General features: G+C 38.1%; 1 protein-coding gene across 1 annotated transcript; it reads right to left on the bottom strand.

The window, feature by feature from the left end:
• Window positions 1-9,285, bottom strand: LOC146517309 (vascular cell adhesion protein 1-like). Its single transcript, XM_085162286.1, has 6 exons — window positions 7,543-9,285; window positions 5,188-5,849; window positions 3,574-3,843; window positions 2,994-3,323; window positions 1,844-2,101; window positions 1-1,715 (listed from the first exon to the last, which is right to left on the bottom strand). Exons 2-6 carry the CDS (start codon window positions 5,258-5,260, stop codon window positions 1,534-1,536), a joined length of 1,113 nt encoding a protein of 370 aa, XP_085018412.1. The 5' UTR covers window positions 5,261-5,849; window positions 7,543-9,285; the 3' UTR covers window positions 1-1,533.
• Between the last annotated feature and the right edge of the window lie 4,699 nt (window positions 9,286-13,984).

The raw sequence follows: 13,984 nt of genomic DNA, 5'->3' as shown, positions 1-13,984 counted from the left end.
TTTCTATTTTTTTTTTCAAAAAAGGTTCTGTAATTTATTTACATTTTAAAAATAAACATAAGCTCCAGTGTGTACTGTATTATTACAACTTAGCTTTTTTCACTAATACCCACAATATAACAATAAACAATCACACATACTATACACAAACATACATGGATGTGGCAACCGTTGGTCGGTCACTAGCTGTTTGTTTGAATCGTAGATAATATATGAAAGATGGGGGCTATCTAACAGGTCAGAAACATGACGCCTAACATGTCTTAGATGGTGTCAAACCTGAGGCTTCAAAACCTCAGCCCACAAGCCAGTGGGTGGTGTCACAGAGACCACTTATCTTTTACACTTTACTTTAGACTTTCTGAGGGTTCCAGGGCTTCAGTGGAAATTTCATATCGGATGTGAACAACAAAACACTTCAGCCTTGTCTATTTCCCATCAGCAGGTAGAAGCATGGCTCTAAGTTGGCACGCTCCTCTTCTAGATTCCTGGAAATGATGGGAGCTGCAAGTCTGAGGCAGCGTGCTAGCAGAGCCAATAACCTGCATGCTTCACATTTCTCCTCTGATTCTCTACAGTAGAGATCAGGAGTGCAAAGCTAGCCTGACACAATTACAGCCACTACACTCGTTGAAAGAAGCAACAGAAATTCTCCTTTACTTTAGTAGTACATGTCTAAATAAACATACAAAGTAATTTAAATTACTTTTATTAAAACAAAACAAAACAGTTAAACAGCATGTTCATCCACACAGCAGTGATAGTGGATGTTCAGCCCTCTGCTTGCATACGGATTTGATGACATTAATTTATTTTCACATTTTCCAAAGCAAATTGAAGAAAACAAAGTGTGCAGAATTTTTAAGTTAGTGTCCTGCTAGTCTTGAGTATGTACTTTTTTCAAATACTGAAAACATAACAACTTAAAATAAAATAATATCAAATATTTCTCATAGAACTCGATTTTCTCAGCAGTCAACAGTCAAAATCGAGAATGAACTAGAAGCAAGATGTAAAACAAAGTAGTGGCAGAAATACAGACAGAGGCCAGTAAGCTGCTGCCATGACAACAATACTAAATTCCAGGCTGTGTAACAGTTCAAGGAAAAAGCTGGTGAGATCCTGTGTTTTCAGTCTGTATCGACACAGGGACTTTGAATTCCACACTCACCCCAATGAAATATCGAGATCACTCCTTAAAAGCTACAACCCAAGACCTGGATTTAAGGCAGCATATTTACAGGAAGTGACTGCAGAACTGCTGCTGACTGTGTTACAGTACTTTGAAAGCAGAAGCTTGTTAAAAGAGGAAGGAGCTTTTTTTCCATTCAGTATTTAGGTCACCGGTCACGTCACTTAAAGTCTTCATTTCATGCTGTCATTTTTGTTGTTTGGTGTCATCAGATGTCATCAGTAGAGGAAGGTAACCACTACCTCAATCAAACCGGAATGATGTCAAACTTGGCAAATTGACTTGAAAAATTAGACAGCACCTAATGTCGAAGAAACAGCTCTAGACTTTTTGTCCACAGTTCAGACCTTCTCGCAGTTTTGCAGAGGCAAGGCAGTGTGCTTAGGAAACCGTAAAACATCCTTTAGGTTGTAGCTTCCCTTTCGGTTTTGTTTATAGAAACAATGACATAGCACACAAAGTATCAAGACAAACGGAACAGCTGCAGATACCCCAACTATTATCCCCCATATCCAGGGGGAAGCTGCAGAGTTGGGAAAAGAGGGTTTGGTAAAGAAAACAGAAAAAGAGAATATTCAAATTAGTCAAACAGAAAATATCCAAACACTGCTTGAATTGAAACTGGATATGAAAAACAAACTAAAATCTCACCTTTGACATCAATGTTAAACTCCTTGGTGACAGTCCCTACTGTATTGCTCACAGTGCAGATATACTGTCCTTTATGCTCAAAGCCGACAGAACTGATAGTGAGAACGCTGCCAGTGTAGGAAGATGAGCTATTTGTTGGGCGTGTCCAGGTGTATGAGGGGCTGGGGTTTCCCACAGAGGAGCAGTTCAGGTGTAGAGTGTCTCCTTCTTTGACTGTAATCACATCTGGATTTCGTGGCCCTATTAGCTCAGGCCCATCTGTGTGATTATTGAAGGAAAAAAAGAACAAAAGATTTAGCAAAACAAACAATTTTGGAAGAGAAATTCAATATAGGGAAACATGGGCCTGTTTTCACAGTCGCGCAATTTTGTTAATCTCTGTAACTTTTCATCTGTGATAATTGACAGAGAAAATGTTTAACACGTTGGAAATGTAAAATTGATTATTCACTAACATAATATACAGCAGAAAGTGGAAAGCACTGTCCACAGTTCAGCCAACTTCGCTTAATTTCTACTCTTTAAGATTTCAAAGGATCATATTTTACCAGTTTGTCCACTTCATGATGTTTAACTGCTCTACTTACTTTGCAGGTTAATGCTCGCCACACTAAACATCTGACATAAAGTTTATATTGCATGCAGTGTGACATTAATAGGTCAGTCTGACAGATCAGAGAGTTATTCTAGCCATGTGACACTCTGAAAGGAGTGGATGATTTTTTCTGGAGTGGCTTTAACATAATAAAAAGAACAGACTTTTCTTTCTTGAAGATTTGCTGCAGTCAATAGCTTCCAGATTTAAATTGATATATACTAAAAAAAAAATTCATTTAGAGTTCAAACACAATTATTATTATTTTTTAAGGTTCACAAACAAAGTGGAGTTCTATTCTTGGTCTCTACAAACACACTGAGTATTTTAGTTTTTAGCAGCTAAATCCTCCACTATGTTCATCAGCTTGTGTCAGTCAACAGTTTGTTGATGATGCTTTTTGGAGCCTGTTCATTAACAGTGATGAGAGCTGTGAGGAAGAATCAAAACAGTAAAGTAATGGGAGATAAAACTAAACAAGTGACATGAAACATGCTCAAAATGTTAAACTCTGAGGAACAGAACAAAGAACGTCTTTATTTCTCTCGGACTCACAGTGAACTATAGCAGGGAGCTTTTCTGATGTCACTACTGGAGGGCTCTGTGGTCCAGCTGGTCCCAGCTCCAGCTTGGCTTCACACCAGTACTGGGATCCATCATCTTCTCTACTGGAGGTGATGTTCAGAGTGAAGGTCTCATTCACTGGTTTCTTTTGTTCACTCCTGGACTGTCGGTGACCCAGTGCTGTGTTTCCTCTGTAGAAGGTCACAGTGAGGCTTTGAACAGGAGCTACGTTCTGTACGCTACACTGCAGGATGTACTGCTGATTCTCAAACATCATCTCAGTGTGGTTTACAAAGCTGATGGAGACACTTTCTGGAAGCTCTGAGAAGACAAGGAAAGAAACAAAAGTGTAAAGAACAACACAGAATGTAAGCTAGAGGTTGATCTGCAGCACCTGAGAGTATGAATCCATGCAACTGTATGTTTCCACAAATAAAGAAGTTTAATTAATCTATGAATTAATAAATATAATAATAAGATTATAAAGCAATTATCACTTTAGAATTATAACTAATTATAAGTGATGTAAAATTCAATAATGAGTCTCCTGTTATAAAGTAAACATACTTACGATAAAGAGTTGGATTCAGAATGCTAGTACACTGATCACCAGCATTATTGGTATAATAGCACTGTAGAGATATGTCCCATTCAGTCAGTCTGTCAACTGTCCAGAACATCGTGGTTCCATTTTTTGTAATTTTTCCCACAGCGTGCTCTAAACCTGAAGCATCTCCACTGCAGTTCTTCTGACATACAACACATGTAACATTGGCTGGGTCACCGTACTTCACTACCAGCGCAGATGGAGTGAACACAGGATACTCTGTGCAGTCAGAATCTGTAAGAAACACATCCAGTGTTGTTATTTGGTAGATTAGCAGATACACTTCATACACAGTGTGCACTATTTTAGTCAGACATTACTGTATATTTTGTATCCTGTAAAAGGTTTTGCAACCCAATAAAATCTTTGTACATTATATGGCTCTGCTGTTCTCTGTGTACATATGTTAATTTAAAATCAAACACAAAATTAATCAGCAAGATTATACAAGTAGATTCAACTTTTCAATTGATATCAGAGCATTTTGTACAAGGTTTATATAATAATAATAATAATAATAATAATAATAATAATAATAATAAGCATTAAGAAAGGAGAGAGACGTTTGCATAGATACACACTCTGGTGACAAATTAAAGGAAAAATTTGAACAGTCGAACCCTGCAGTGGGAAGTTTTGGCCCTTATGTGCATCTTTGGGGTATTTTCCTTGAGGCACAGTCAGAGCAAATCAATCATAAAGTTGTTCTGAGTGATCACGTCGATCCTGTTCTATCCTAATTGGTCTCTTCTAGGATGTCAGCGCTTTCATAAAGTGTGAGTTAAACCAATCAGTTAAACCAACATCAGTTAAACCAATGAGAGACCCGGGTCTCTCATTGGTTTAATGACTATAAACAAAATCATGTAAATTATATGCTACAGACCTCGCGGTCACTATAGATCTCAAATCAGTTTAACCAGTGTGGGTTAGCCTGATCAGATCCAGATATGTGAAAAAGAGTAACTGTAACTGTGCAGGTTACAGGCTACTGTAGTTTATTTGAATGAAGTTTTCCTAAGTCTCCTGCTAAGCAAATATATTCATCACAAATGGAAAATGTCTGACAGTCTTTGTAGGAAAGCTACTTTCGGCTGCTCCCAACAACAGATCACCACAGCGGGAAGCTTGATGAAGTTTGATGTGGCAGATTTTTAGGTCAGATGCCATCCTGCACAGTCCCAAATGGATCAAAGCAGAGAACTTGTAAATCCCTACGCCGTGTAGCCACTTTGTAATACATTTTTATCGTAGTTTATACACTGTCTGGTTTCTCAGCCACCACCAAAACAGCAAACGAATGAACAGCTTTAGGAAGAATGCTTTTCCAATGGTAGAGGAGATTTTGGAGGTCGATTCGAAGAAGCACTTAAGCTTTGCTAGTAAAACTTTATGTTGATTTCTTTTATTTTTCCCCCATTTATTTAATAACATGAGACATAATGAAGTAATTAAATCTCTAAGTCTCATAATAAAAACACGAAGCGTCAAACTGTTGTATTACTTTGAAGCAGCAACACTCTACCCCCCAAAAGTACGGGGAAAAACTCTGAGCACAACAGATAACGGGACACTTACCAAAGGCGGACACGCGGACGTCTCGGAACGAGATCATCAAAGAAATAACGAGGAAAAGGTAACAGGAAAGCATCGTGTCCAGATAGTTTCGTTGGGAAAACGAAAAAAAAAAACAAAAACCGTTTGTTAATAAAAAATCTCCGAGCCCAAAGTTTGTTGGCCAGATGGTGTCTGTAATGAACTGAGAGCAGAAAAGATAGCAACATGGAGGTCCACGCTCCTTTATAGCTGTGGGCGGGGATCAGCGGGCTGGTCTTCTCTTTGGCAAAGTGAAATCGAAAACATCCATCCGGGAAATCTGAGTTTTCGGGGAAATCCCATTAAGAAAAATAAGCGATGAGCTCATGTCAGCCTCATAGCAGTCAGGTCCTCTGAAGACCCCCCCCAACACACACACACACACACAAACACACACACACATACACACACTGGTAAATGAAAACGTGTATGTAGTCTGACTGATCTGAGTGATAAATTCTAAAATGTGCTTTCTTAAAGGTCAGACAATAAAAGTCTGCAGCGTTTTGCTTTTAAATGTATAAATTAGAAATATTTCAATAAACTCAAAAACTTCAGCAAATATACTTTATGTCCCTTGCTGCTGGTCTGCACACACAAATGCTGAGGCCTAGTTATTTCAGTGAAGCAGATTTCCCTTATCTCTTTCCTGTGAAGCCTTCCTCCAGGACAAAGTCGTGCTCAGGACCAGCTCTCAACTGCTAAGACTGAAGCATTAAAACCCTTTTAGCCTGTCTTCCTATCTGTTTCATTCCTTCACACTTCAAATGATCTACAACCTTGTTTAGTCACTCTTCCTTAGTTATTTTTAGTCCGTTTATTCTCGCTCCCCCTTGCTCCAGCTTGAAGTCATAAGAGGCACAGCTACATATCAGAATATCTGGAAGCGCAGCAGCAGAGCCACACGAGTGAAACAGAGAGACCAAGCCATCTGAAGAAAACTTGTCATTCATTCATGTCATTCATTTGAGTCAGGGACAAAAGTTTCATGATCATAAAAGCACAGTGTTGTGAAGTTTAAATCTCCCCAAATAAACTGATTTGCCACACAGACTAGATCAAACAAATGCATTTATCCATTCTCCAATTAAAAAAAGATCATAATATCAGTGACATTGTCTACAGTATACTTCTCTTTACGGCTCCCATAATATTTTTATATGTAACAGTAAAATGGAACAAGTGTTAGTGAAAAGGCTTTTGACTCGGGGGTCACTGGTAATCGTGCTGAGCCTTAAGGAGTGTAAAGACAGTTTACATTCCCAACATGCTTCTGTGTTTACTAAAATCTTGCCTCCCTTTGCTTTTTGGACTCATTTTAATGCTTTGGTTTTCATTTTTTGAGGCAGATACAAAAATGTTGGTTGTGAGCCAACCACTGAAACCATGGCAACATTAAATGAGGAAATTCTGAAGGTGTTAGTCATTTATAAAATGTTTTCAAGTCATGCTGTTGGTATAGTATGAGCTACAATTTGTTATTCACACCAAACATCATTTTTAATATTAATCTAAGTAAAAGCACTGATACGAATCTGTAAAACGTTTGTGCTACAGACACTAAGGCATGTAATATGTTACTCAAGTAAAATGTTTTAACTAGAAGTAGACAAATGAACTTAAAGTAGTAACACAGAAGCTCTCAATGAAAAAAATGCTGGCTAATGATGGAATTTGCTGTTGTAAGGGTTTCATCCCAGATTCCAGTTGTTTAGCTTCATTTTAGATTTATCTTCATGATGTTTGCTATTGTATGTAAAATGTGCTATTTAAATAGAGTGGACATGAACTGAACATTGGTTGGTTGGTTGTGAAACACGTGGATTTTATTTGATCATCAAAAAAGAATCAAAATAGTTTTAGAAAAAGAAAATCGTAGTTCTGAGCCATTAATGGAAGTAAACTCAGGCTAAATAAAAACAGCAAAACACAACAAACCAACAGCTTCAACAAAACCTACAAATTAGGTTTGGACAAAACTGAAGTGGCAAAAAGTGACCTAACAGAGGTCAAAAGGAAAAACAAGCAAACACTAAGAAATGATCTGAATACAAAGAAACTAAACCACTTTTACTTTTTATTAATCACTTCCAACATAACTAAATACTGGATTAAATGTCAAATGAGATCAACTATATACTTAAAAGAAACCACTGCTGTCATCACCTCGTGGTCTGAGGACACTTGGCACATTCCAGTCTGGACTTCCTGTGATTGTGAGCGCAGCTTTCCAGCAACTCTGGCAACAATGGTGATTCAAAATGGATGGTTAATGGTTTGACTGGACCAGGATGGTGTCTCAGGTTAGTTACAGTGATGTCATGGATTTTGATGGACTCCAGTTTCTAGCAGGAGAAAGAAAGTAAGCAGGAGAATCAAGCAGGATGATGCAAGTTTGTTAGTGAGTCAGGAAGTAAAAGGTTTTTCGGGACTAAAGTGACAAGGGAGGTGCTTCTGTGCATGAAGACTTGGAAAGCCTCAAAGGGACCAATCAGGGCAGTGAAGGGAAGAGAGAATGAGGACTGTTAAACATCTAATGGTGAAGGAGTTTATATTCTGTTTGACTGGAGCTTCAGACAAAACCTCCAGATAAAGTTAAACTGGACTCTGTGAGCTTTCTGGTTAGACCTTATCTCTCTGCTTCTCTGTGCTGCTGAAAGTGCCAGACATGCTGGTGCCATTTGTAGTGTAAAGGCATGCGGTGGTATTCTCAGTGTGATTGCAGATTTTAGGGATGTGGAGATGTGAATTCAGTCTTGTGTTTTTTTAATGTGTTTAGTAACTGAAATGTGGATGAGCGAGGGAACAGCTAAATAGATGCAGTTCATAATCCACATATCAAAGACACTGGATTATTATTAGATTTTTAGAATCAATGAATGAATGTGAGATTTTAATCAGTAAATATTGCTACTGGATAATATTGGGAAATTGAATAATTAACTCAAATGATTTATGCCTAAATGATGGAAGAATCACAAGAATCAGAATTATAACAACAGAATCAGCCTCAGTCTCATATAAACTACCAGACAAGTTGGATCACATCTACATCAGTAGAAAGAATCCATCTGAAAGCAGGATCTGAAAACAAGAGATTAAAAACTCAAATTCACGTCATTATTGTGCGAAATGAGGCTAATTAAACTGGGAAAAATGATTAAACTGGCTGTAAAATACATTTCTCTTACTTCTCTTATGCTCAAAGTTAAGTTTATTCCTTATTTTAGTTAGTTGTTTATTTAGTTGAGTGAAGGGAACTCACGAATTCCATTGCTCTGCACGGCCACTTGTGTTTTGTGGTGTATATGACAATAAACTTCTTGAATCCTGAATCTTACTGAGCACATTCCTAGAATACTATACCCACAGAATTAAGGAGTGTGACATCTGCTCAACATCTCCTTTCTCCAGATCTATTAAACTGTGGTTATCAGATAACCATAGTCTGAAGTAGAGTCACTGAAAGTCTGTAATGTTACTAGCAGGGCTTTTTTAGTAAATACCTCAGACAAGGAAGTTATATTTTTGGTAGCATTGGATGTCATTCTGTTGGTAAAAAGGACATTTCAAAAAAAAAAAAAGAAATCTTGTAGAGTGGAGCGATGGAAATTTGTCTGTAGTCCACTCCGGTCCTGCTCCTACACAGTGTTTGTGAAACATAATGAAACGCTGACATGACAACACAAGCTTGAGAACACAGGGAGAGACACACGGGAACAGATAAGGGAGACGAAAGCATAACTAAGACAGACTTACATCGAAGACAGGAAAGACTCATGAATACGGAGACATGGATGAAACATACACTAGAATAAATCACTCAACTAAACCCTAACTAAATAACACAAGAACTTAACATTGATGCAATCTAACATAAGAAAAACAAAAATACAAAATAAACTCAAAACACCGGGTCACAGATCCAGGCCCTGACAATTCCTTTGGGCCTCTGACGGCTTCTTTGAGGTCAAATAAGGTTAAACTTTCATAAAATGTCTTTTATCTTTAAAACTGTGGTTAAAATTTAGTGCCTTTGTTAATATTGGCAACATTTATAAAATGATACTGGAGATCATGACAGGAGAGCGTGACAGGGACTAGAAAGAGAGAGCATATTTCTCCTGTTTTGGCTTCCCTTCATTGGCTTCCTGTTAAATCCAGAATTGAATTCAAAATCCTGCTCCTCACATACAAGGTCTTAAATAATCAGGCCCCATCTTATCTTAATGACCTTGTAGTACCATATCACCCTATTAGAGCACTTCGCTCCCGCTCTGCAGGCCTACTTGTTGTTCCTAGAGTATTTAAAAGTAGAATGGGAGGGAGAGCCTTCAGTTTTCAGGCCCCTCTTCTGTGGAACCAGCTTCCAGTTTGGATTCGGGAGACAGACACTATCTCTACTTTTAAGATTAGGCTTAAAACTTTCCTTTTTGCTAAAGCATATAGTTAGGGCTGGACCAGGTGACCCTGAATCCTCCCTTAGTTATGCTGCAATAGATGTAGGCTGCCGGGGGATTCCCATGATGCATTGAGTTTTTCCTTTCCAGTCACCTTTCTCACTCACTATGTATTAACAGACCTCTCTGTGTTGAATCATATCTGTTATTAACCTCTGTCTCTCTTCCACAGCATGTCTTTTATCCTGTCTTCCTTCTCTCACCCCAACCGGTCGCAGCAGATGGCCGCCCCTCCCTGAGCCTGGTTCTGCCGGAGGTTTCTTCCTGTTAAAAGGGAGTTTTTCCTTCCCACTGTCGCCAAAGTGCTTGCTCATAGGGGGTCATATGATTGTTGGGTTTTTCTCTGTATCTATGAAGCGCCTTGAGGCGACTTTTGTTGTGATTTGGCGCTATATAAATAAAATTGAATTGAATTGAATAGATCTTAAATATGACATTATAGTTTACAATCAAATATCATGTCACAAATGATATCCAACCTGATTTATATTTTACATCTTTAAAAATGAGAAAGACAATGACTTGTTAGTTAGTTAGAAATATACTGTAGTATAATATTATATAATAGGCTCAAGTTATTCACATCCAGTTATTTACAAATCAATACCTTGTCCATTACCTGCTCCTACATAGTGTATGTGTATAAACAACACGTTCTCACTCCCAAAGCGTAACATTTTACGCTAGGTGACAAATCGTCAACATATTACTTTTTCGGCTACCCACCACTTTCCTAAATGACGACCTCGGAAAAATGAGGAAATATGAGAACCGTATGGACTCAATCTACACATGTTCGCTCTTTTTCTTCAAATTGCTTAGAAACACGCTATTTAACATCATTAAAGTCCTGGTTAAGATCAGGAAAAAGGTTATGGTTAGGGCTAGGGATAAGGTTAGGTTTAGGGCTGGAATACAGGGCTGGAACGTTGATTACCGCGGGAGCGTCATTGCACTGGATTTCAGCCATAACCCGCCGCGTACAATAAGAACGCCGAAGGTCTTCTTTTGCGTTCCTCAGGAACGCCGCGGGACGTGACAAAACGTCGGCACGTTACGCCTCGGGAGTGAGAACGGGCTGGTATAAAATACAATACTATTCCCTAAAAGTAAACACTGCTCAGAGACTGAGCTGCATTAGCGGAGGTTTGTGCTTCATCTTGTTAATATTTTTCAGTGTGTTTGTGAGTTTTTATAACTGGTTTTAAAGTTTGATTTGCCACATGGATGTGTGTGGGGTTTTTTTTTTAACACATACGTGTTTCTGTTTAAATTCAGAACACACTGAACAGTATAATGAATCAAATCAGAGTAGCATTCATTGTTTCAGAGTTTCCCGTTGGTAAAGAAGAAATGAAAGTAAAGGTGGCAAAAACCGTGGGAATGGTGGGAGTGATACTTTAGTTACTTTAGTTTCACTAGTTCGTTTGTCAGCCTCCAGTGAACAGAAGAAGAAAAATGCCCATGTTTTTCTTTTTAGCTTTTCCACTGTTTTTTTTCAGGCTCAGTGAAAGGTTCTCCTTATAACTCGAGCTAATCTCTGATGTTCTTTCATGAGGTTACAAATTGCCAACAGAGAACAAAACCCCCAAAATCAGACCACGCTTATACAAATATCTTCAAAATAGACATCTGGCAAAAAAAAGTGTTTCCAAGAAATGCAATAAACAAACAAACAAACAAAAAACACAACACACACACACACACACACAGTTGTGTTTTCATATCTTTGTGGGGACATCTAACTAACATAATACTTTCTCTAACCTCTTACTTTAACCCCAACCATCAAAATGCCTTCAAACTCATGGAGGATGGGGATTTTGTCCCCATAAGGGCGGTTGGTCCCCACAAGTATAGTAAACTTCCACTTTTTGGTCTTCACAAAGATGATACATACACATACACACACTTACAGAGATTCCTCAGTCATGGAGATTAAATGAGAATGTTACAATGCTTTAAAGTAGCTTAAAAACCTGAAAAGATGTCTAGCTTTGGACAGAGCCAAGTCATTTTTGGACTTCGCCCTCTGTCTGTTCCTCTTCTGGTTTGTTTTGATTATCTGACTGCTTCCACATATCTGAGTCAAGCTCTGACATGAAGATTTGCATTTTGCACTTTTACCCGTCTGCCTCCTCTTAACCTGTCCTCCTGAAACTTTTAAACATGAAACATGCACACAAACACACAGAGGGGAGAAAACACACACGCTGGAGGCAAAACTGAGCAGCCTTTAAATTTCACCAGGACTTTGTTGATTGTTTGGAAATGAAAATGCATATTTCTACATTCAGATTCCACTTAACAGTACATTTATATACTTCAGCTTTGACCTGTAACAGGCCTGCGTCAGATTAGCTAAATCTGAGTTTTCAGTTCTGCAAAGTTGACAGAAGTGGAAAAAATGAAGCAACAGTGGATCGATGAGTTTCACTGAGGAGTGGGTTACGTTTGCATCCTGACGGGACTTTTTTTTTTTTCTCAGTACGGCTAATTTTAACACTATGACTTTGATTCAAAGAACTGGCAGCTAGTCATACTGCCAGTACTCCTATGAGAATATAAAGAAGTCACAGCTCTCTGAGTGATGACTGATACCTCTTACAGACACTGAACGCTTCTACAAAAAACAAAATTAAACAAACAAACAAAACAAAAAAACAGGAATGACAGCTTGACATGATCAACTCTAGTTTGCTTTATTCTAAAGTTTAACTTACTGGTAGGCCCTGTCATCAAATTAAACTCTGCTGTCAGGGTTTTCATGCTTTTACGCCTTTGTTTGGCCTCATTAGCTTATTTGTTTTTATGTGTACACTCATACTATTTATTTTATATGTTTTTATTGTTATAGTTAATCTGCTGAATTCAATTATATCAAGTGTTTCCCATTTTTCTGTTTTGTTTCTTTTTCCCGCTCCCCGCCTGTAGCACACTGTCCTCTTACGACAGCTGGTCAGGTGAGAAGTGTGTGAGGCTTGTGCTGGTTACAGCCTGTCCAAACACATTAGGCTCATCTAGTATTAAAACATACTGATGCTGCATGGTTTCAGTTCAAGTTTGTTTCATAACTCCTGTCCATCTTTTCTCACTGAAGAGTCAGAGAGACTTTATTTATCTCCAAGGGGCAATTAGTCCCCACTAATAACCCTCTATTCATAGTTATTTATATTCAGGGTCAAAGTGAGAAACGTATAAACTACATAACTTTGTGAAAATATCTTAATCAGGTAATATTCACATAAATAATCCAAGTTTGATGTGTGTGGTGTTATGTGAGAAAAGAAAGGTCATTGTTATTACATTACATGTTATGATTGTCTGACATGGGAATAGCTCAACCTTTAAATAACAGGAAATAGGCCTGGAGAATTATGTCACTACCATAGTAGCTCTGACTGTGATCTTGACTGAAAAGTTCAGATTCATGCAGATCATCAGCTTTTTCATATTAACTGTTGTACATGAAGATAATGTGAGCAGTAAATAAACTCAGACAGATTCATCTATGATGAACGAACAGGAAAAGCAGTCCCACTAACAGTTTTTATTTCTCATTTTTGACATGAATCGATTCTCCTCTCACTCATTGGAAGTATTGGAAAGTACAAGCTCAGCATGTTTCCACAACTGCCTCCAGTATCTCAGATTATTATCTAGCATCTTCTAGTGGTAAAACACAAGTATTACATTATTAAAGGTCCTCAGGAGGAGCTCAGTAGAGAGTCAAACCTTTGGGCCCAGCGACCCCCTCACAGGTGAGAATATTTATCTATTATAATCTTGACACCATTTGTGCTCTTAGATGCAATTATTTGTTTAAAAAAACATTGAATAAAGACTAATTTGTCAGTGACATTAGTGACATTTTTAGTAAATTAATGTTAGTAAATTATTTTGCAGACCACTGGGTTTTAGGATCTTGAACCCCACTTTGAAATCCACTGCTCATCAACAGCTGGCAGAGCACAAATGTAACATTAAATCAGAGATGAAACTAATGATGAGTATAAACAACGAACCTTCCCTTGCAGATGTGCTTTGCTTTACAGCAAATTCACTTGCAGAAGTCAGACAGACAGAGGCTGTGACAGGGAGGGATTTGAGTGATTGGATAGGCTGAGGATGAAATGGGACAAACAAAGACAAACACGGATCCTTAAACATACTCGTTCAAGACCCAAACATTATTCACTTCTCTCGCTGAACTAAAAAAAATGTAAAAAAGGAAATAAAAACTGTGGGTGAATAACCTGCAAGAATAACAGTGACAGCACTTTGTGTGAAGTTAAAAGTCTGTGTGTTTGTATCTGTTT

Source organism: Neolamprologus multifasciatus, chromosome 6 (assembly GCF_963576455.1).
Source record: "Neolamprologus multifasciatus chromosome 6, fNeoMul1.2, whole genome shotgun sequence".
Taxonomy (NCBI): Eukaryota; Metazoa; Chordata; class Actinopteri; order Cichliformes; family Cichlidae; genus Neolamprologus; species Neolamprologus multifasciatus.
This window is presented reverse-complemented; position numbering and strand designations above follow the sequence as displayed.